We start from the raw sequence: 26,383 nt of genomic DNA, 5'->3' as shown, positions 1-26,383 counted from the left end.
CATTTAAATTATCTCAACAGACTACTAGATTTATGGTTTGAAATTCGAGATTTTGATTGCAGTTTGATTTTAGGTAATTACCATTGTCGTATTTTATATAAATCATAATCAGACCAATTTTCATTATGTGTGTATTTCAGAGTACATTACAAATATCACATAAAAGTATCAAATTATAATTTCATTTCGCTTGAGATTTTTATGTTTCCAAATTGTCTAACCTAGTGCAATACTAAAAACGACTTTTAAATATGCAAATCAGTATGGACTATACACATCATAGTTTCCATTGTATTTGCCAAGACTTACATTTCCTTGAATATATACATATATATTCGGTAGTTTGAATGAGTCAGCTCTTAGAACAAAATGCGGTGTGCACATACAAATATGACTACAATTGCATACATACATTCATACACACATATATACATAGCTGAATTATAATCACATCAACAGACACTAACATTCACATCGCATACATGTTAATTGTTGTTGTTGTTGTGAATTGTTTATTTAATTAAAACCAAACATTTAAGAATGTAAACAAAAAGGAATCCAGGTTTGAATACCACAGTACAGTTTTTTTCCAAACACACAGGACCCTTTTACTATTAAACACTAAAAATCTATTCAAATGCTTTCTGAAAGTTTAGTTTTTTTTATTATTACCAAGCTCTTATAATCATACGTATTTGGACTGTGAAGTCAAAGTGGAAATAGCTTAGAAACCCTAATTGTTGATTGTAACAGTTTGTTACATTTTTTTTCATATACACGTTTTTTTTCTTGTTTATTACTAACAACGTTTGTTGTAATACAATGGAATGTTATTTGAAATCGATAACTATGTGTCTTGGAACAAAACATCCTATTTTTCATTAGGAATTTCAGTTATTTTATGATAACATTGTAAACCTATACTGGCCAATATATGACACATATAAGATTAGATGAGAAGTTAGTTTTGACAGGTCCCATTTTATCCTTCAAACCATAACAACATGTTAATGATTTATTTTCGACGGTTAATGTAATTTGAAAATTGATTATGTTATAACTAGATGATACGTCAATATGATTATGGTAATATTTCATTGATATTCCTAGTTAGGATGTTCATTATATATCAAAAATGTGCAATATATATGTTACTGTCGAAATTGACAGGCCTAGAAAAAAAGTCGATCAGCATGCTTTAACTGAACATTTATACGCTTATTAGTTATTGAAATAATGAATTATTCAGTAGAAGGTTGATTAATCACCTAAGCATTCCTGTGAATACACCCTAAATCTATATTGTTCGTACACCGTATATGTTATTTATACTACATGCTTTTTACATTAAAATTACAATCCATTATATTATTCATCCAATAGTACTCATATATTGAATATAAACGAAGTCAACCGTGTTATTTGTCAAAGCAAGCTTTGTAAACAACGTACATTATTCAACGAGTTGTCTGAACTTCCGAAAAGTCATAACAACTGAAATTGTTAGATTATTATATAAACATCGGTTTCAAATTCTTTATAAATAGGAACTTAAATCTTTACATACTTTGAGTAAGAATCAATTCTATCTATCAGCTAACTGAAGTATTTGTATATTGATCAAAGAATTGGGTTCGGTAAACTGAATCACATACTGTATTTGTTCAATATTAAACAATACATTGAATACACCATTTGCACCACAATATTGTTATAGATGGTAAAATCGACTACAGAATTAAAAAAGAATATTTTCATTCTAGATTTAGATAAACTAGATAAAATGTTATGCAATTTAGTATATGATTCTTTTAGTTATAAGATCTGAGATATTGATGTAATTTCCTAAAAGCGAAATGTCGATGTACTTTTCGTCGTTTCTAGACAAAACAAACATAATTCGAAATATGGTCACATTAGACGTACGTTGCCAACTACACTGAAGCGAAGAAAATCACACCTTAAATAATCATTTAAAATATTTAGATTTGTAATTTTTATCATTTTTTTATAAAAGTGCGTGTAGAAAGTATCTTGTTACTAAAACTATCCGGTTACCTTAGCAGAATACAAACCAAAATAGCCAAATGATTGTTTTAACTAAGAAGGATCTAAGTTGACGCAAATGATTTGATTATGAATAACTTGAATCCTGGCATAAATTTCCGGTAGTTGAAGTGGTCATAGTGAGTCAGCTCAACAAGATAAAAATAGCATAGGAATTATCAAAAGAGTAAGAATAATTTTAGTAGGATTCATATTGTAAAGTACTAAACTTCGGAAAAATGGCTAGGAAAAACAGAATGAAAAGATATATATGCAGGAATATTGGAACTCATAATCTATAGAAAAGTAAAGCGAGATTGCGTCTGCTTCATAGTGAATAATACAGGCACATACCTCTCAACACCTGGAACTACTGATGAAGATAATCATGTGGACCCCAACGATGTCTTTTTCATTTATCACGATACCTGAGATTAACAGTAGAAGATTTTATGAATCGATATCTTAGTAAATGGAATACACCCATTGATACAATCTTTCTTAATTAATCGATATCTTATCTCCACCTCAAATTTACCGGATTGATAACGTCTGTGGAAGTATATGTGAATGTAACCTTATCAATAAAGATGATTTAGTTTCATTATGATTAATATTTGTAGTGTCACCTGTGATTGCAATGTTAGTATATTGCCCTACGGTCAATGATTGCAAAACAATCCCATAAAGTTGATATACTACAGACAATTTTTCATGCATCCACTGGGCGATAATCATAATCCTAAATCTGTCCACAGAATATTTTTTCTCTTTATACTTTTCTTATATTGTCAATGGAAAATAATATTTTCACATCAAATCACCTGATTGATATTTTTTGCAGGACTTTTCTAAACTTATGAGACTATAGAAACGAATAAGTAGTCATTAAGCGAACAGTACTAGGTTTGAGTCCCGGAATGGTCATCAACTCTGTGATTCAGGTACATCCAACTGACAGGTCCCAAACAGGACGAAACATATGTCTTGGATTCCACTGCTAGCCAAAATCCAACGTTGCTTATATATAAGTTATATCTTCAAATGTTTCCACACCAACTGTATATTGTTTTATTTGTCCAAATTAATAAGTAAATATCACCTAAAATTATCAAGATGTAGACTATTTCACATCTGAGATAATTACAAACCTAAGCAAATAGTAGACACTTATCATTATATATATATATGTATATATACATATTCATTTTGGAAAGAAAAGAAAAAAGAATATATTTATGAATTCACTTGAAGTAATAAAACTCTTCACCGTTAAGCATGAAGTTTTACTTTTCAACCTACTTATCATAAGGTAATTAATAATTAGTCAAAGTAAAGTTTTATCACTAAAATATTATTATTTTTCTACCTTTCCTTTTCGTGGTGTTTATTACTATTCGATGTTTTTTGATGAGTTAAACTATGAATTAGATTTTATGAAGAAAAACAAAACATTCACACATAATAACATCAATTACTTGACAATTATTTGAAGAACTATATTTACTTTCCCTCCCCCCCCCACCTTTATTTTTCGCATATTATATCTATCGTCCTTTTAAAATGTTTCTAACCATATATTAGGGAGTTTATTATGAATTTCTAATACTTATGATATGAATTTTATGAATATAGAAAATTAGTTTTGATATACATAGATGATAATCTAAAATGATATTGTTTTATAATATTAACGACTATTATAAAAAAATATTTATTACTAAGTCGTTCACTCTGTGGACAAATAACATATCATTCTAAACACATTATTATCAGTATGAGATTGTGAGGAGAGTTCGCTCTCCTTCTTCAAATGCTCTCACATGGCCACGCGTATATAACCTCTGCCAGGGAAGTCCCACTCATTGACTTCTCGTGGCGGGGGTGTTGTTTACGAAATCGAAAGGACGAAAAGCGAATGTCCGACGCTTTAACAGGGTTAGTGGACGTGGAGTGTTCACCTAGGGGAGTTGGAAAACCCTGATTCCAAACCAATGGTGCACATGGACTCCAGTATCCTGAAGGAACAAATGGCGTATGAACCAATCGTTGGTCACCTGCTACCATGGGACTGTATCTCCTCACGATGCCCCACTGCCTTGTGGATCAGATCTTTAGGTCAAAGGCTCCGGGTGTGGCCCCCTAAGAAAACCACCTGATTCGGTTTGGGCACCCAAGCAGTATCACAGCAGTCACACAAATCAAATGAGATTTGTGTGGTGCATATGTATCTGTTGCCCCTTTGTACCAACATTTATGTGTTTAAATAAAATAAAATAGTATGAGATTGTGGAGATTGTTAAGTTATTGATTGAGATCATGAAATGATTGATGTTAGACCACGTTTGAAAACCTTGAAGCATTAGGTCGAGATGGCCGTCCAATGCTTCCAAGTTTTCAATAATGGTCTAACATCAATCGATTCATGATCTCAATAAAAAAAGTATATAAATCAAGAGTGAATAAGCGCAAGTCAATAAAATATTGTCATAGGTTCATTGACTAATCATTTAATTAGGATGTAATTTAAATGGTTATCACATTTTTATTTTTACTTTTATTTAAACCAACTTTTCTTATTTTCTTAAGTTGGAAGTCACATACCTTTTATTCAAGAGAATAATAAGAAAAAGAAATAAACTTATGATAGATCTATTAAGTGAAAAAAAGTTTAGAGCATGTGGTTGCTAAATTAAGTGTAATGGGTGTTTTTTTAATTTTACTTAAGCACATTCTTTGAAGTGGTCGTTTCAACATTCATTTATGAAAGTGCTCTTAAATTGTTTATATTTTAATAACAGAAAAGTAAGAAGATTTTGAATATTTTAACGTTATTTTGTTTCAAGTTAACCAATTTCATGATGATACTTAATAAAGTAATATATAAGTAATGTTGAAGAAATCATATTTATCTCCTTGTTGTTAGCCCTTCCTTCCACATCTATGGTATTCATGAGTAGAAAAAAGAATAGTTTACATACATTACCGATATAATTCTCTTCTAACATACACTAGATTTATTATTCATCCATTTACAGTCGGATAATTTTTAAATATTGTTCTGGTGTAGTGAAGACGAACACAACTTCGGACAACCGAATTTCTTTGAGCACAAAATTACAGACTATCTCACTAAAATCTGACAACCATTCAGTAAACAGTTAATTTGCAAACTACCAATTAATGATCTCAATCTTGACCGTTCCTTTTGCAAATATCGGCCCGTAGTCTTCGGTTATTATTGTTCATGTATTTTCATAACAATTGCGTTCCGTTTCCATTCTCTTCTTATCGATCTTCTACTGTAATACATTCTATGCCTGACCATCGTTATTTACTACTTACGTGGATATAAGTAGCCCACAGCAAACTGGAATTATCTGTACGATTTATCCATACGTATATCTTTTTCGACTAAATTATTTCGGAAGTTAGATCACATAGTGGTAAAATGATCCCTTTGGAATAGCTACATTTATTCTCAACTTTCTTCTAAATGTTTAGTTAACTAGTATCATTAACGTCGTATTAATTGATCTGATTTGTTCATTTTATACTTCATATTTGAATTTCCTTTAGAAATGATTTAATTTATTTCATATGGTTTACACCTTATTATTTTTCGCTCTTTCTGTCTCTGCTGATATAAGTTATAGTAACTTCTATCGATGTACACTCATGCCAAGTTTTAAACTAAGACTGACTGACCTGTAAATTCAAGCTATATTCAAATCTTAGTGGTCATCACTGTTGTACTTATTACTTCACTATTCCAGTAAATTCAGGTTATTACGGGAAAACTAATAAAGTCTCTTACAATAAGATTACAGTCGAAAATGTTGATAATAATAATGATAATAACAGTAATAATAATACTATTCATCATAATAGTAATAATATCATTGTATTTAGTCCAAATCATAAATTGTTTGAGAAAAATATGAACGAATCATTACTGAATTATTAAGAAATGTCAACTGGTATATAGGGTAGTTTTCTTAATATAACTAAATAAATGCTTGTATTTGCATGTATTAATGTTACATTAAACATACACCTTATTGGTAGCAAAAACACGTAGATTTCTTATGTGATTAATTATTAATAAATGCTTTATAGTGTTTAAACTATGTTTATTTTGAAAGTACATATACATTTACAATCATTTAGTCGCTGAGTAATGACCATTATTATGTATGTTAAGTCCTTTCTCTACCCAATTTGACTTGAGAAATCTGATCAGTACAAAGAAAAACTTAATATTCATGACACTACTCATTACTCACTGATCAATCGATAATAAATACATCACGTTCTTAAATGAGGTCAGTTGCTATGTGGTAACATCTCTGACTGTAATGATCGGTGACACTGGATTGAGTCAGCCAAAGGGCATTAATCACCTCAAGAAAACAAATACACGTTGTTAGTGAATGCTAAAAAAGGGAAGAAACTTAGGTCTGAGGTTCCATGTAGACTACCTCGAATAACCACTTTACAGGGAAAATATATGTGTATATTTATACAGTGCTATTTAATAAAAATTATAAAGTGACTCCATAGATTTTCCATTGTTTATTTGAAGACATATCTTGTGAATGCTACTGTCAACATATACAAGTAGTGTGTAACATCAATCGAAAGTGAAATGCCTGGCGGCAGAAAGAACAAAGAAGTCTGAGACGATTGATCGATATTTTTCAAATGAATTATTCACAGTATGGTTCTCACATTTTACTAAGATGTTCTGCAATTTTGTATTCACATACATTCGACCGTCCTCAATGTGTTCTCGTTCACTACATTATATTTAAAAAACAAAATGTTCATATAAATTAATTTATCCAAACACTAATTGAAGAACCATAAAAAGATCAGAACTCAGTAGATGGCTGTTTTTAATCATAGTTTCAGAATTTTCACTCTCCCACATGTATCATCACATGTACTATGGTGTGGGTTACTTATATCCACATATGTAGTATATAACATTGGTCAGCCAGAGAATGTATTTCAGTAGAAGATCGTTAAGGAGATAACGGGAAAGGAACGCAATTGATATAAAAATGCATGAAAAATGAAATTAGAGACAGTGGACTGAGACAATTGATTTCTATTTTGCAAATTAATTGTTTACTGTAGGGTTGTCAGATTTTAGTGAGACATTCTGTAATTTTGTGCTCAAGTGCATCTCTCCACTTTGCTTTTAGGTTCATTCAGTTTGTGACAATCAGTGGTCGTCATTCAATGTGAGTGCTTCACTTCCAACCTAGATAACTAGAGATGTCGCTGACATTCAAAACAATATCATCATTGTTGATTACTGGCAGTAAAGTAGGAAGTAGCCGTTTTGTTGGCAAGTATACTTCGGTCTAATTTATTGTAAAGCAATACGAAGTATGCATTCCATGATGATTGAGCCCAAAACTTATGTGTCGTTACTGTTGTTAGGATGTACTGAAGGTTGCTGATATCATTTAGGGCATGTAACGACAACACTATTCTTAGGCCTATAGGTTGACATCGAATGGTTAACAGTTTCAATAGCTATATATATTTAAAAATATATTAGGACATTCACAAGAAATTATTAAATCAGTTATTCCAACTATTTAGTCAGTGTATCCACCATATTTGTTTTGAACAGGACAGCTGTATGTTACCACGCAGTAATTATAAATGTTACACTGACAACTGAAATAATTGTACAATGTTGGTTACATTTGTTTTGTTATATAACGAATTCTCTATACATGCGCTTCACATCAGTTATCGAATCATACCAGTTTGTATACTAATTAGGTGTATTTTTTCCTTCAGTATAGTAATTCAAATGTATTGAATTTTATCGTTTTTCACAAAACTGGAGCATGTATCAATTTCAATAAAATCTTTAGTTAGTGTAAGAACTTTGCGGAGATTTTTGAATTTTCACAGTTTGCAGAGCTTATTTAGGCAGTCATTAAAAACCAGGAAGCAATAACTTAGTTGTCTTGGGGTTAGGTGATTGCCAGTAGACGAAAGGTCCTGTGTTTGTTCTGTGTCGTAGTTTTCGACCCCCACAATTGAGGAGTCACATTACAACAAAACCGATATCCAATGTTTTTTGCCTTATTAAAATCTCCCTATAATGTTAACTACGATAATAATTGATGTGTACAACTCATAGGTTTATGTAAATCACCAATTCATGCAAACAAACATCATAAAATACAATTACCAAAGTTTAAACAAAGTAAGAATTACAGAACATAATGAGTTCGTTTTATTCTAATGCTATCTATTCAGGTACATAAAAGTTAATTATTTTGTTATTTTAAGTTATTAACATAGTTTTAAACTTGAAAAAATTGTTTGTTGTTTGTAATGTAAACTCAGTTAGAAAAGTACGTTGTTGAAACTTTAATACTTAACTTACCTTCCAAACAACTTATTCATCATTGATGGACAATTCAAGCCCGAAAATCTTCGAATTTTGTTAATAATGTGTGGTAACTAGGCTAATTACCTTTTATGTAGCTGAAGAGAAAGCAACAAAAAATAACATCGTTATATTCTACAGATAGTGTATTTCGTGCTTTGTTTAAACTCCTGAAGAAGCAAAAGATACATTTGGAAGCCTGTTTTGAGTTCGTGATGAAGTTTTTCTTCAGTCTACATAATCGTCTCAACTATGACACTTACAGTTTATGTTATCTGAATGGTACAAGAATGTATGCTTGAAAAAATCAGATTATTCACTTAAAAAATATACTAAGAATTATTTAGTAGACGATTATTCATTTTTCCGCATATCTGCTACAGAATTTTAAATTAACCTGGACACAGGGACTAATATGCAACCAGAATAATATTTAAAGACTATAACTGAGACTGTACTTTGATGAACGACTTATTTCTTAACGCTCAGTGATCATGTGAAAGTTAATTAGTATCGTTAGTAGTTTAGCACTTTCTTGTCTCCGTAACTAAACGAAATGCTTTGTTAGATATGTTTTGATTATATATCAAGCTTGCAATGATAATTCCTTGATGACACTCATAATTAGCATCTTTCATCACCCCAAAAATCGAAGTCCTGTGTTATGTTTCAATGGTGTCCAATGTCGTTTTTGTTTTCAGCTTATATCCCTTCATTGATTAAGTAAATGCTCAATATCACTGAAAATATTATAAAACAAAGATATCTTAAAACTGATTGCCGTTATACATACATGGTTCACCTTTTAAAAGTATTTAATTTATATGGTCCATGTTGGATCTTAATTGGAGTGCTTAGTATACGCTTTCATGGAGTCGTGAACTGGAACAAAAATTTGTTCAGTGCTCCGTTCTTTGGAGTGATTGTCTAGGTTCATTTAGGTCATCAATTGAAGTTTATTCAAAATGACCAACGTTCATTTTGTACTATTGGACGCCTAGTCAGTAGTTTCAGAGGTTGATTGTTCTATGGGAAACCTTGAGATGTTGGGTTCGAAACCTGGAGAGATGTTGGATATCTATTTTTAAAAAGACCTATTTTGTGAGGAAACACATTTTCTGTGTTCTCTGATTTTAAATTATGAAATAAATGAGACTAATCCATGTTGAATATGAACCACAAATTACTTCAGTTACTTTTAACATCTAACCCATTAAATGTGGCTGTCATTAAAAGAAACTGACATTGAGTATATATACTTTTGACATATCCTTAATTATTGCTATGTTTATAAGGAAATACAAATTATTTTATCGAAATCATCTGAATTGTCAAGAGAATTTGATAAAATTATGCATGAACTTTAAGAATAATTAAAGTTTGTTGTGAAAAATTTGCTACGAGATTAATGGTACTGTGGATGACGTTAGATAAACAATTTCTTCATTGTTTATTTGACATCTGGTAATGACTTATTGCTCAATTATTCATCATGAAATAGTTCAGGTATTTGGTGAGTAGAAAAAATATACTGAAATTCATGAGTGACTGGGTCATCTAATAATCCCTGTTTACGTATCAATTTAACCCATAGTTCAATAAGCATTTTTCAGCACATAATGATTAAAATGTGAAAAATAACATATGAGAACAGTCTGGATTTACTCGAACTCCAGCAACATAAGCCCTTGGTAATAATGTCATATTCGTTGGACTGATTATTGTCTGTCTGAACTGATTGGTCTGGTGAATAACGTCTAGTGTTTGGAGCGATAGATACTAAATTCTCATGTCATTATGAACATCACTATAATACAGATATACTTAATTGACTAATTTGAATAAGACGAAAAGACGGATTTACATTGTCCAGCTAGTCCTAATCCTGAAAATTCATAAAGTTTTCAATAAACTACTTGATTATCCGAAGTCTGCTAAATGTTCCATTAGTTGGTTGATTGAAACTGAAAAACCGCGTTAAGTTTTTTGTTATCTATTCACCAACACATATTGAAACAGTTACTATTGAAATTACTGGCTTTGTTCCAAACGTAATCCAAACGTATATCACTCGACTGGAAAATCACTTTTGTTAAGAGTTCCTCTTTGTAAACTATCATATTTCACCAAAAAACGATTGTAAATAATAACAATACAATCAATACTTATAGTTCAAGTAGCTCCAATAAAAACATTGGATAGGTCGTATTTGTTTTAATTCGTGATAATTAAATGCTTTACAAAGTTGAATTTAATCCCCTTACCTAGGTTAGTTAGAAATCCAGTTATTGGGTTGAAGAGAAGTAGAAAACCTTTCGTGATACTTTGTGACTTCATAACATTTGGAATCTATTTCGTCAGTCAAACGCAATAAATTTATTTTCCGGGGCTTCATAGTTCTCGTTTGACATCCGATGTATATATCCAACTGGGGATTGAAATGTATCAAACTGTTATGGCATACTTTAAGTGTTTGGAATGGGATAGAGATAAACAACAAAATCAATGTGTGGACGTTCATTGAATGTTATACTTTAGTTTGTGAAGTCATGGTACTGTTTAAACTTGAACTATTAAACGTGATATGTTAGAGAGAGACTGTCAGAGTCACAAATTCGACTCTTGATTTTTACTATAGTCGGTAATCTAATAATTAATAGTACCAGATAGTTGTTAATTGTTAGCATACTTTGACGGCAATTATATGTTCTAAAAGTTGAGGTCATGAGTCAATTGAAGGTAGACCACCAGGGAAAGCCTGGGAGCACTAGACGGCCGTTTCTTCCTATTGTGGGACTCCTCAGTAGTGCGCATACACGATCCCGCCTCACGAGATTCAAACCCAGGACCTACCAGTCTCGCGTGCGAGCGTCTTACCTCTAGACTACTGAGCCGGCAACCAACGGTGTTAATGTTTAACTTCAACTAATCTACAAAACTGAGCGATACATCAACTATTGTCTTCAGTGAGTTACCATCTCACAACAGACCTGGTTGAACTTCACTGGTCACTGCTTCTAATTAGAACTCCAGGAAATAAGTCTTGGAGACAGTCACTAGTGAGCATATGATTATTATCAGAAAGGGGTTTTGTAGGGATTTTAATAAGTTTATAGTTGGAATCATGAGTCAATTGAAGCTAGACCGACATGGAAAACGTGGGAGCACTGGTTTACCATTAACTTATAAAGTCCTTTTCAACAGACTTGTATGTAATTATCGACTTACATCGCGTTGGTGAATAACGGAATAAAAATAAGTCAAATATGAAAATAAAGTTTCAATACGTGTATTTTGTGCACTCATTGATCATTGTTCTGAACAGACAATCAAGCAAACGAAACGAATCGGACAAGTTATGTGAGCCATTTCGATCTAACCAAGCGTGACTCCATATTCATAGTCAAGCAAAAATAAGATACAGACACAATGAATATGATAATTAGCAGGCATACGATCATACATAAAACAGTCAGGGTTAATAAGTGAATAATTAACAAGGTAAAAATATAGCTTGAGAAGAATGATTAGATCTGTCTTTCCAGAGGCTACAATAACCTATGTGGGCTTGACATAGTACCAGCCCCTGCAATATACCTATAATCGTGTCAAGAAACACCTTTCGGCTTGATCGAACAATTAAAACTGCATGGTTAAGTCTATTCTCGGAAAGTAAGAAATGAAATGTTAACCAGTAGGTCACATACATAGATATCTTTATTGCATGATTAAATCGACCAAGATTGTTTTTTAAAAAAATATTAGTTTCATCGCATAGTATACATTATATCTACATTATATGAATTGCTTACGCATCCTAAAGTGATTTCTATACAAAACTGTACCTTATTAACAGATCATTTTTTCTTTACCAAGTTCAGTAACATAAATTAAATCACAGCAAAAACCATATATATTACATGATGTACACCAAAATTATTTATATTTCACCTTAGGATAATTCAAGTTTTACGTCAATTAACTGGTCCATTTTCTTTCAATACGTTCACCTAAATGGTAATAATATGAATTACATTTGGTTAATATCTTAATTTCTATTACAAATAATCATAATAAAAAACACCATGGAAATCCTGGAAGCACTGGACGACTGTTTCGTCCTATTGTGAGGCTCCTCGGCAGTGCGCATCCACGACCCCGCCTTGTGAGATTAGAACCCTGGACCTACCAGTCTCGCGTCAGAGCGCTGAGTCCCACAATAGGATGAAACAGCCGTCCATTGCTTCCAGGTTTTCCATGGTGGTCTAGCTTCAATTTACTCATGATTCCAAATATGAAAATACTGGAATCTCCACAAAACCCCTTCTGATTATCTTATATTAATCATAAGTCCTTATTGACCATTATTAAGTTAAAGATTTTTTTCTCAGATAACATTTATCTATTCAATTTTAATTAATTTATGTCTGGACAAATTTTTTTTGAAAAATAAGAATCTGAAACCAATAAAAATATATTACTTCAATTATATGCATCCTATTCAACCCTACTAGATATTTGAAATACTCATCATTCTTAGTTACATAGATGAATAAAGAAGTTAAAATTTCATATGGATTAAATGAAATAAAGTAGATTTTGAAAATCGATCAACCACAGTATTTCTGAAACGTTGAAACGGTTTCCCTTGAACAACTAAACATATTACAGGATGATATATGTGTACAAGATGTAATTAACTTTCAGTGTATATAATTCGTCATAATCTAAGGCATAGATGCTACAAAGTTAATTTTTACATACATGACATATATATATATTTATATATATACGTTCATTCAGATACACTGTTACTGATACCTAACATGATCACATAGTCTATTTTTTAGGTATTCAAATCATGAAAACTATCCGTTTTAACATTTTTAGACGTATTCAACCGAACATACGTGTGAAACCAACAGATTTATGAACGCTCTTATGTATTACATACTTTTTTTAAATGGTAAAACAATTTTCTACATTTATGAAAAGAATCCAAAACTTCCATTATTGAGAAAGGTTACTATCTAAGATACTACTCGTTTTGAGAATTTCTTAAATATATCTTATTAGTGATGTATAAATTAGCTATCTATCATGTAAATGAAAAACATTTGATTTTCCTACGCATTTTATGTATACTAATATAGACTAATTGTAATACAAATAACATATCTATTAGATGGGAAATTGTGACTTAAAGTATATTTACTTAAAAAACTAAATTCACTTAGTATTGCTTGTTTGAATCTTCCCATTGATGTTTAGGACTGCAACTGGTCAGTCTCTAATTGGCATATGAGCATACTGTGCGTACTGCATCGATATAGCCTTAATTCACAAGCATTGTAAGCGAATAGGATGAAAGGCGCGTCCTGGATTCCACTGCTAGCCACTATCCATCTTTGTTTATAATGTTTGTGAATTAAGGCTATATCGAGGCGATACGCACAGTATGCACATATGCCAGTTGCAGTCCTAAACATCATTGGGATGATTCAAACAAACAATACTAAGTGAATCTAAACTTCACCCCATTGCTTAATTAGGTGACTATCAGGACTCAGTATTTGAGTGGATAACGCGATGGCGTTTGATGATAAAAGTTGCTGGGTTCGAGTCCCAGAGTGAACATCAACTCTGAGATCCAGGGACATCCAGCTGAAGAGTCCAAAGTAGGACGAAACGCGCATCCTGGATTCCAACGCTAGCCACTATCCATCTTTGCTTAAGAAACTAACGTTTATAAAACAATGACTTCGTTCCTTATAATTAATTTTCTTTTCCTTTATTTCATTAGGAATATTTATTGTATTAAAGAAAATTTTACTGGCCAACAAAAAGTAAACTAAAATCATGGATTGTTTAAATTCAGTACCTGTTGACAAATGTTGTTTAGTTGTACAAATGCCAACAGTTGAAGAGATGAAACGTGAAGTTGCTAATATAACATGTGAAATGCAATCAGTTTATATTGACAATTCAATTATGTCACCATCATCAGAAGTTTCAACAACCACTCCATCACAAGATACTATTACTACTGCTACTACCGTTGTAAATAATTTCAGTCCAATAAATTACAATACAATCCAGATGGATAATAATACAACTACTGAGATAAATTCAATTAATTCTAATGTAAATGATAAATCAACTATGAATTTAAAGGTAAATAATTTTATTCCCATGAATGATGATAGCGCTTATTTTGTATGAAGTACAGTTATAAGTTAAATATCTATTTGTCAATTATAATAGTCGTTGTTAAATAATGATTGTTTACAATTTCTCGATCTTACATGATGATTTATATAGGCATAGTTATTACCATGAGAATTTGGATAGCTAACCTCTCTTATATGTATATATATGTTCAATAATATACACATATATTTATAAACGGAATACTGAATGATTAATAAACATGACCTACCAATGTGATACATAAGTCCAAGATATAACAATTCAGAAACTTCGTATTCATTTATAATTCCAAATGATACAAGTTTAATTTTTAAAAATCACTTGAATCCTGGTAGTTTTAACTATATAAACATAAATAGATTTCAGATTGTAACTTTGTATGAAAGATTATAGTGTTGTCGTATGATGGAATATGTTAAATAAGAGATATGAAGTTCATGTCGACAACATGATTGGTATACTTTAGAATTTCAAATTTTGTATGCTCTTAATTTAGTATTATTCATTACATAAACTGGATATGAGAGTTTTTAAATGTAAATGAAGCTTCAGACGAAAATAATTACAACATTACAAATGAATAAGTTAAGCAATAGAAACAATCTACTGATTAGTTCATAGTACAATTCAATAAAAAAATGACTATACATCTTAACATCGAAATCATTTCACTTATTGTTATATCTCGAACTTAGATTGCTAGTATGTAGCGTAATACTTGAGCACACAAACGTAGTACAAAAATCTCATGTATTTATAGTTTTTGGCTGTAAGCAAATCATCATTTCGGATAGTCAATAGGCACATAGAGGGTCCTTCTTATTCAACCAATAGGAGAGCTACATGTCGATATTCTAGAATGTTCCCTTAGCGGTGACTGGATGGAATGTCTTCGGCTCTTTTTAGATTTTCTTAAGGCTTCCTTGAGTTTGCCAACGAGTCATCCTTACACTTAATAAATGGCTAAATATTTCCAAGAACAACAACTGTCAATTAGTATATTCCTACTAGATTCTAGTAACTATGACTAAGTCTTATATCAATATGTTAATCACCGGTTAGATAGAGCAAAACAATTAAATAAATGAATTTTTATTCAATGCTTTAAATGATTCACATTAACAGTTCAAACAACCTCTATATACTAAGATTCATTACATACCAAATTTTATTTAGCATTTTTCAATCATTTAATTATCAACATGGCGCCAAATAAATTTATTGATTCATTAAAAGAAATTGTGTAGAAATTGAAATGAATTCAACGTATTTGACCTATTTTTTTCTAGGAATTGAAATGTTGCTTCTATGAAATGGGTAATTTACATCAATTAATTAGTAATTAATTCAAATATATTTTAATTATAATTAATTAAAATGAAATAATAATACGAATAATGATAAGATCGATATATTTATTAACAAGCTTTCGAATAAATTTATTTAGGAATTAAATAAATGTTCTAATTCATTCTGAATACATCACGCTGAGGAGTCCCATAATAGGACGAAACGGCCATCCAGTGCTTCCAGGTTTTCCATGGAGGTCTAGCTTCAATTGACTCGTGACTTTAACTATATAGAACAACCATAGTTAAATTAAATTATAAATCAGAATGGTTTCACTATGAAACGAGATCCCGTTTTATTATCTACGTTTATTAACTAGTAAATCCTAACAAACTAACTGTTAAAGATTAAAACGATCAAAACTTGTTTTCATTTAATTTTTTGTACTATTATAGTTTTAAAATAAATTATACACCTGTTATATCATATTTCGGCAGTTACTAGAAGTGGAATGTGTTTCGCCCTGTTCAAGCTTCATCAGTAAAGTAAAATATTCAGTTCATTGATGATATGTATACTGATATTCGAATAAACCGAATATCGTTTCAATATGCAAGTCGTTATTAATTACTTGACACGAAAATCATTGCTTGTTCAACAATTAGGATATCTTTTCGGATGAACAGGAATTGCGGGAATTTTTAATTTATGGGCTGTGAGTGGCTGATGAAGTCTCACATGCCTTTATAAAACAGCTCCCTGATTTTCAGTAGTATCCCTATTGAGATCAATCTGTAACGAACGTAATCTACAAATAAGATATCTATTTTTTAAGTGGAAAGCTACTGATATTCAGGACAGAATTTGATAAGACGTTGTCGTTATAAAAGTTACTTGAGTGGGCACATAGAATTGCCCGTATCTACAGAGTGACTATCTTTGCACGATGGATAATAGTGGGATCCGGTAAAGAACTTCGATCATATTCATAACTAAATAACATCAAGCATTTAAATCTTACTAATCTTACATATCAGAACTAGAAATTTGACCACTAATATTAATAATCTTAAAATCAAGTCGAATTGTATCCGCGAGTATTAACTTTAAGCTAAAGGTTGAGGGACAACTTTTCGCATCAAACAAACTATTAGTCTGAAGTAATAACTATCAACTTAATGGTTTGTTTTGTGCGAAATCATTCATTAGATCTAAATACTGTCAAGCTGTTAGGTAAGCATATCTTTTCAGATTAAGGAATCTCAGTTTAATTTTTCATGTGCATGTTTATTATTCTTGTATTTTTTTTCTATTTTCTGACTTTTCATCAAAATAGACAATAAACTATGATGCCAAATACGGTAGTATAAATCTTCCATCTGACAATGATTATCGACAACACAATTCACCCGCTTCCAGATGGTCGACATTAAACATTGATGATGATTATCACAATGAAGATGATAATATAGATGATCAAACTGATGGAAATGATAAAATTGATCAATTTAAATTAAATCGTTTCGGTAGTATGTTGGTAGATCGAAAAAAAATGAATGAAAATTCTCTTTCTAAATTTATTTCACCATCAATCAATAGTAGTTCAAGTTGTCCAAGAGAAGAACAAGTTTCTGAAGAATTTATTATTAACGGAAAGCGTTACAGACAGGTTTATCAAAGGCGTATTGTCTTAGAAAGAAAAACAACAAGAGACGTAAGTTGTATTAGAGAAACTTTACCTTCGACTTTGACAGTATTAATAAAGTTATTTGTTTAGAATAGTTATTGTTAATACTTGTCATCGGACACAGAGTTATTTACGTTAATTAGTTGCTTCGTATAATCTACATGAATATAATTCTATACATTAAAATAATATCTCTCATTGATAGTAAATGGAAAGGCAGTAACTACTAGACAGCTTGTCTTGAATTATTTGAACTTAAGAGAGATTTTAATTAGTCTGTAATAGTCTGTTTGAATAAATTTATTTTTGTGATGGGTTAACACTTCGCGTTGATATTAAGGTTTGCATTTCATAAATCATTTTTTAATGAATGTTCATCCTGAGCTGACTGCCTTCATGTTACCATAAAAACATATGATTTGATGACCATATAGAGGTAATCAGCTACAAATCCACATATGTTAAGATGAGACTGAACAATTGTTGCATTCAATATCAACTGAAAAACTCAAACCATTATGTATCACGGGAAATTAGTAATAATATGCATATTTAAAGACTAGCAATGTGATAGGTTTTAAAAGTTAAAATTTCTTAATCATTTATGTGTAATTTAACTCTATAACCAAGAAGTCCGACTCCATTTATTTCCGTAGGTATTTTTTCTTCCTGGAAGTAATACTGACACAGAAATTCGACTACCAAATAAAAATCAATATGAGTATAGATCTCCACATTATGACGAACAAGTATCAAGTATGGTTTCAAATGAACAGTTCACAACTAAGTCAACTAGTTCACCTAATGGACAAGTAATAAATCGACCTGGTCTAGATCTCACCGTCTTACATACAAAAAATAGCGCACATAATGATGAACCTTACCTGTCGCCAGCAATTGTTGTACGGTCTGTCAATGGTAATATGAACAATTACAAGCACACTGGAAATCCAAATTGTTCACAATGTACAACTTCAACTGAAGTTTCGTCCAAATTAAATGATACCATTAGTCCGATCTCTTTAACTCAACAGACAGATAATATGAAAAATTTAAATACAAATGTATCTGAAGTAGATAGATCTAGTTCCAGAGCACGAAAAATAGTTCGCGGTCTATCCAACTCACTTAAACGTTCTCTGTCTACTGGCATTCAAAATACACGAAGTTTAGTTAAATCAATACCAGGAAGGTCTAAAGAAACGGAATCAGCTAATCAATTCAATAAATTACGCACATCGATCAATAATGATTTAGTAGTAGACACTTCAAAACACGACAAGGAGTTTGAAAACAATCACGAACTCATTGAGCCGAAATCAAAGCAAAGTAATTTTCTTCATAAAATATATTAAATTTTGTTTATACATTTAAAGTCGTTTATTTTGTTTAGTATGAAGTGTTTAGGCTTTGATAAACAAAGTTGTTGATTATGGTAACTAACCAAAATGCTTAAATCTAAATTTCTTCTTAGACAAAAGTTGTCAAGCAAAGTTCAATGCAATAGAATCTTACTAAACTTTCATCAACCATCACTTTAATTTCGATGTGTGGTAGGTATAATCCTGAATTTAGAATGCTGGGAACCAATTAACCAGAATGTGAATTTATGATGGTGCTCAAACTAAATTTAAAAGAACATATTTGCTCACAAGGCAGATTGTTTTTTTAAAGTGCTTAATGTGATTCAATGAGTATTCAAGAATTTTTAGTGATTCTAGATAATATTTTCCTTTTTCTAACTCTTTCTCTAAATCTCAACCCTAAGTTTCTTAAGTGTGTAAACAAAAGGATGGTAAAACATTGGATTATAACTGATATCAGTACGTGATGAAAAACTCAGTCCTAATTTTTAAGCACAACTTAAAACCGATGTCAGTTGGTGACAAGAACTCAGGGGAATGATAACCCTTATTCAGAATACCATCCTGACTCCTATTATGTAGACTTGACCTTTTCCCCTTACTACAAAGAATAATTTAGCATTTGAGTAGTAATTGTTGAAATTAAAGCAGTTATACTGATATTTTATTACTATTTATTACCAATCGGTTTATAACTATGGAGCGTTTCTTAATTGGCAGATAAGTCTCCCAAGATCACAGTATATTATGCTTACGCCAAATTTCATGTAAATTATAACAGCTTGTCAATTATTAAAATAACAAATAACCGAGTTGCTAAATTAATTAGCTCTTAGTAATTGTTCTTTGAACATGAACAGCATATATAAATATACTTTTGGCAACTCATATGACATAAGAATATACCATAGCTAACAATTAACAGTCACTCTACCCTGGACATAATATACTCACATTACTAGTTTAATTTAAAACAAATTATTTTTTGGCACTATAAAACAACGCATAGATTCACTGAAGCAGTAACTGTGTAGTCGCATTATATAAAATTTAGAGTGCTTAAATGGAATATATCTAGTTAGTTATCTTTAAATTAAGTCATATGGTGGTTTATAATTCAGTGATAGGTCAAATTAAACGTTAATTACTAAACTAATTTCTTAGTATATATAGATTGATCAATTATCTTTACTTCATACTAATATATTTTTAATTTAGTAATGGGTTACATGTATAAATTTGGTGTTTGGGATGATCAACAGCCAGTTTTAGATCCACGTTTACCCGTATTTTTGAATTTATCTATTGAGAATAATTCAAATTTGAATGGTACTGTTATTCCTACTGCACCTGAATGGCATCATGCAGAAGTTGGTTTAGAAAATATAGAAAAGTTTCAAGGAGCTTATGTTCGTGGTCGTACAGTTGCTTGTTTGCAAAGATTTACTCAACATAGTTCAGCTAGTGGTAAAGCATTACATAGAAGTACTTATGTACAACAAACAAGACTAGTTCGCCAGGTATGTATATTTTATGTAAGCTAAATATTATGTTTCTCTTTGTTAAATACTATTAGTTTTTCCAGTGTAAAATTTAACTTCGTTACAGGAATATTTAGTACTTTATTTATTTATTTCATGGACTCCATCTGGGGAATTGTTAAATTATGAAATTTTTGGTCAGCTGTTTATTCATTCAAGTCCAACCCATAAGAGTTCTGATCCTAAACTTTCAGATCATATGGAGAGTGCTTATTTTTTCTAAAACACATATTTGAAATTTTAAAGCTCATATTCTCAACTCCAATCACTTCATGTTACAGCTTGAAAATTATCAAGTGTTTATCCAGATGTCTTTTTCACCACCAACATAAATGAATTTCTCCATTCATGACTTTTCAAATAAACCTTCGAAGTTCATCTAAAAGTTAATCAGCAACCAGCAGATAGATATTGGTACTGACATCAAGATTCGATCGAAATTAGCCAACTTATTTTTTAACAATTATCTAACTAATAAGTTTGTGGTCTCAATAAAGTTCAAAAATCCCCAAGACCCCAACATTGAGAACTTTATTATTTTCACTGATTCTCGAGATTAATTTAATTAATCAAGAACTGACTGAAGTAGATAGCTGGGTTTTAACTGAGTAGCCTTCAGGAATTTTGTCATTAGTTTACTAAACAGAGTTCACTAATCAATCACATTTTTTAAAAAAAAAGAAAAGTGGGACAACACCTACTTTCTAGATGTTTTATTGATAATAAGACCTGGTGGAACATCGAAAAAGTGGTGATGAGAAACCAACTACACAAAGTCAATGTATACATTTTTTAAGCTTTATCTCATTACAACATAAGAGAAACTTACTCAAATTCTTGGCTTAAAGAACTAAAAATTATCTGTTCTAATGACACTCTTGAAGAGGAAATAAGATATAATCATAATTTACCACGTAAACACGAATACTTATCATAATCCTAAATCAACCACGTGTCTTGAACTAAATCTAAAAGTAAAAACACTGACGATGTTGAATAGACTTTCGCTTCTAAAGTTATATTCTAGAAGTGATGTTACTGTCAAAATAGTTATTCCATGTATATGGAAAGCAGTAGGACATACATTCCATACAGCAAGATTATCCCCTTCTTTCTTCAACCAGCCAACAGTAATTTCACAAAATAATGATAAATTGCCTATTTTGTGCTGCCTCCAGTGGTGCTTATCATTTTAACTGCTCTGGAGAATTCATTTATGCTGGATGTACAATCAGATAGAGACGTTGTATTTCAAAACATCTGTAGTATCGGTTATGTCAAGCCCACATAGCTTCCAAACAGGCCAATTTATTCATTCTCCTTGAGTCACATTTTGACCTTGTTAATTATTCAATTATCAGCCTTGGCTGTTTTTATATAAACCTATTTGTGTTCATTGCTTATCTGACTCATTACATGTCTGTAACTTATTTTCGTCTGACTATAAATATTGATTGATGCTTGATTAAACAAAGTTAGTTTACTCACCTTCTTCATTGCTCGTCATTTCGTTTTGCTTCGCTTTCTGTCCAACGATTGGACGAAATTCACGTATTCGAAATCCATTCTCGTATTTGATTTATTTAATTCCGTTATTTACTGACGCGGTTTAAGTCGAAAATTACATATGGGGATTGTCGGCACGTACACTTCGATAGCAACCGGCATACGATCTAAGTGGACTCAGATCTCGGGCCATTAAACAGCACTCTTCATCATTGACTAAAGAATAAGGAAACAATAAAAAGCTCCATTTTACTCACAGAATATTCTCAATAAAGATGCTTCTGTACGACGTCATATACAGCTTATGATAATGATATTATTTTTAATTCTCTGTAGATGATTATACATGGTAGGAAATGTATAACGATATAACTACTTTGGAAACCTAAAGATATGATAGCGGCATAACACTTTAAAGTATATAAGAATTTTCCTTCACACAGGTTATTTTTAACTCGACCGTAAAGTGTAGGTATAATAGAGCTTATAAGGAAAATAACTATATAGATAAATATCTGACCACAAACGAAGCAAGATCGTCATCAATATAAAAATACAAACATAGTAAGTTTAAAAGTAAGGTTGAAATTCGCGTCCATGCTTTTGAAAAAGTAGATAGTTTATCATAATAAATAAATTTCATAAATTAGCTGTGGTTGTAGAACTGTATGAATATATATATTAAAGATTCCCATTGTGAAAATTAGAACAACACATGTAAGCGAACATCTAATTGATAATGGTCATAATGTAGATAATTCGAAATCATTTCGAGTGATCTATCGTATACCTCCATCATCTCCCAACGGAGTTCGCTTCCGTCTCCTTCATATAGCAGAAGCCATAGGAATTCATACATTTCACCCCAATTTATGTGTACAGAAGATATTTGTAACCTCCCTATCCCTTCCATGGCCAGACATAACTTAACAAATGACATTATTATTATTAATTTTATTTTTAATTTTGTTATCATTTTATAGGAGTAATATATATTTGTAAAATCTCAGCGAATGAATTTGCAAATATATATTATTCCTATATAATGTCTTACATCAACTCGGCGCTCAAATACTGTGAAACTATTCGCTCTAATTTAGACGTGAGTTCTTATATATTTGTTATCATTTGTTTATAATTTTCCGCCTCTTTCCGTTTGTATTCGTCACCATCTAATTATTTACATACTTCTTATTACGTAATGATTTTAATGTTTTGTGATCATTATTCTAAGTCGATTTACCCAAGTTTGACCTCTTATTTCGAATGTTGAACTATTGATAAGACTTTTGTTATCGTAATTTCATATTCCTACCACTATCAATACACTTGTCTTCCCACTATCAACTTGTACTTTTACCGATTGTGCTCGGTGACGTATTCTATTTCATTGTGATTATTGACTCAAATAGCTTTGATTGGTCTAACATTTTCGTATACATATTCGTGTATATTAGAGTAAAGCCTGATGACGATCTAATTGAAAATAACTGTTCGCTTATATATATATATATATATATATATATATTCGTTACAGGTACGACTAACTTGGTGGGTAATATGTTAGGACTCTTAGTATAAACATGTCTTTATAAGTAAAAATAATATATTCGTAATATCCCAATGAGTAGAAAAATGAGATTTACTGTCGTTTGGTGACTCAGTTTCAGTTACTTCTTCAGAGAATAATGGTTTTTATTCAAGAATGAGAGAAATTTCAATGGTTTAGGGACTGATTAAATAATTAAGTGTTCCGTTTTATATATTAACAAGTAATGTCAGTTCTGGGACATTCAACGGCATTATTCCATGGATTTCACATACTGTGTAAATAAGAAATATGTATTTATTTAAAATATTCAGTGGTTAGTTATAACAATCAGTGGACGATATATCTGTCTTTCTCAAAATAAATTAGAATTCAAATCATCTGTAATCAGTTGACATATTATTCTGCTGTAATAATGAAATACCACTTAGTCAATAAGTAACAATTCTATCACCTGCTATCACCGATACTCTACAAATGAAATTGTTCTATCGTGGTTTTCAATGGCAGTTTGATCATATTCAATTTTGGCTTATGGTCTCTGATGAGAAAGATTTAGACAAGTACATAGTAGTTAATAAATAATAATAATAATGATAATAATAATAATAATAATTATTATTATTATTATTAGCTTTATTCAATATTGTATTTTTGGTACAATATAGAATTCTCAGCACAAAGTTATTCAACAAGTTTCTGTTTCTTTCTTCTTCGTCCTTCCTGACGATAAATATTGAGTGGTCGCCAGTTAGAAGTTAGCAGCCCAGTCAATCGACATCTGGATAATGTACATTCTTCTCGCTGCATATTGCCAGCAACCACGATATCTCTGATTAAGCCTTTTGTAACCTTTACAGCGAAAGGTCTTACACTTTTCAGAAACGCACGAAATTAGATAACTTGTTGAAATATCTAGATGACAGGAACAGGTAGCCCAGATATTTAAACAGGCCGCCAATAAAATATTAACATTATTCAGCACTTTCATCAAAAATATTGTTCTTTGTTCTTTTTAATCAGCCTAACCGAAGCGGTGAAAAGAAGAAGGGAGATACTCTAAGTGGACTAGATGAAAATTTCCAAGGTAAAGGTTTTGAACAAGATGAACATACCTTTATCTCGACCCCAATACATCTTACTGATCCATGTGTATTTAATAGTGAACAGTTAACCAAGTAAGTTACGGAATTTTTGACCTTTTGAGATGACATATTGTCATATATTTTACGCCTAATGTTGTTGACAAGGATCGTTAGGACTAGAAAAACTTCTATTTGGACTCTATTGATGAATCAAACTTTCTTGAATATGCTCACGTTATTTTTACAACATTAGTCTCTTAACCTAATGAAGTCATTATCTTTCTATAATTCAGCAAGTTGATTACAAGAACCATTATAACTTTTAACGTATTTTTAATGGTTTAGATTATCCCTTTTAAATTTTGTCAATTCTAATTAAAAGATATGAATCCTGTGCGGACCACCTCGATATAACTATTGTTATACAAGTTTAGATAGAATGTAGCTAGTAGTGGGTAATCGACTATCTGATTTCAGTGGTGAAGTGGACAACTCATCACCATTTGAAGCACAAAGTACTGGGTCCAAGCCCCTCAGTAAATAATAGTCCTCGTGGTAAAGATACACCCAGTTGAAGAGTCTCATATAGGACAAACTCATGTTCTGTATTCCATCTTTCTCCTTTTCAATATACTGTGATTTTTGGGAATAGGTTTAAAGACTAGTTTAACCAACTGCAAACACATGATCTTCAATAAGCATTAGGATTTTAAAGGGATACTAACATATGGATAGTGATATGATCTCAAAATCAATTCTCATTCAAAAATAAACAAAATCAATTGTTTTAATGAAAGGGACCAACCCAATTCAATAAAATACTTTTATAGCAACTAAAAAACATTAGACTTTTATAGTTTTATATCAATTTCAATATAAAAAAGAGCAACACATGCTCGATTGAATTGAAACAAACATCAACCGTTAGAATTGATTGTTTCATGCTAAAAATAGAAAAAAAAGTATCTCATTTATCATTCATAAAGTATAGTACTAAAAGTTATCGATTAGTTTCTATGGGTATATTTTTGAAGTCATAATAATTTTTCATTGGTATACTAAAAAAATTTAATATTGAACAAATTCAATGCCTATTTGTGTATGGTGTTTATATTAACTGAATACTTTTGAATGATACAAATTAGTAAAATCAAACAGAATGATTGTAGGTATCATTATCAAGTTTTGATATGATAATTTTGAATAAATTAAGCATTGGGTAGATTCTTATAAATAAGTTAATATATTTGTCAGAAGGGGTTTTGTGGAGATTTAGTATTTTTCATAGTAGAAAGCATGAGTCAATTGAAGCTAGACCACCATGGAAAACCTGGAAACACTGGACGGCCGTTTCGTCCTATTATGGGACTCCTCAGCAGTGCGCATCCACGAACCCGCTCTCGTGAGATTCGAACCCAGGACCTACCAGTCTCGAGCCGAAGCCCTTAACCGATAGACCACTGAGCTGGCATTCAACGGTGTTAATGTCTAACTTCAACTGATCCACGAAGTTGAGCAACCATTCACCAATTGTCTTCAGTGAGTTCCTATCTCACAACAGACGTGGTTTTGAACTCCACTGGTCACTGCTTCTCACTAGAGCTCCTAGATATACTTCTCTAAGTCACTAGTGAGCATATGATTATATTAATTATCAGAAGGGGTTTTGTGGAGATTTAGTATT

General features: G+C 31.2%; 1 protein-coding gene across 1 annotated transcript in view; it reads left to right on the top strand.

Annotated features, from left to right (window-relative positions):
- Positions 1 to 14,326: 14,326 nt before the first annotated feature.
- The window catches only part of Smp_156500 (hypothetical protein), a gene marked incomplete at its 5' end in the record, with an annotated part of 41,609 nt that continues 29,552 nt past the window's right edge, over positions 14,327 to 26,383 (top strand). Inside the window, 5 exons of the mRNA XM_018793342.1 lie at positions 14,327 to 14,641; positions 17,304 to 17,681; positions 18,311 to 18,983; positions 20,291 to 20,538; positions 24,638 to 24,792. Of these exons, the coding sequence (XP_018647144.1) occupies positions 14,327 to 14,641; positions 17,304 to 17,681; positions 18,311 to 18,983; positions 20,291 to 20,538; positions 24,638 to 24,792 (1,769 nt within the window). The remainder of the gene's footprint in view (positions 14,642 to 17,303; positions 17,682 to 18,310; positions 18,984 to 20,290; positions 20,539 to 24,637; positions 24,793 to 26,383) is intronic.

Source organism: Schistosoma mansoni, assembly GCF_000237925.1.
Source record: "Schistosoma mansoni, WGS project CABG00000000 data, supercontig 0203, strain Puerto Rico, whole genome shotgun sequence".
NCBI lineage: Eukaryota > Metazoa > Platyhelminthes > Trematoda > Strigeidida > Schistosomatidae > Schistosoma > Schistosoma mansoni.
The sequence above is the reverse complement of the archived record's forward strand: the minus strand, read 5'-3'. Positions and strand labels throughout refer to the sequence as shown.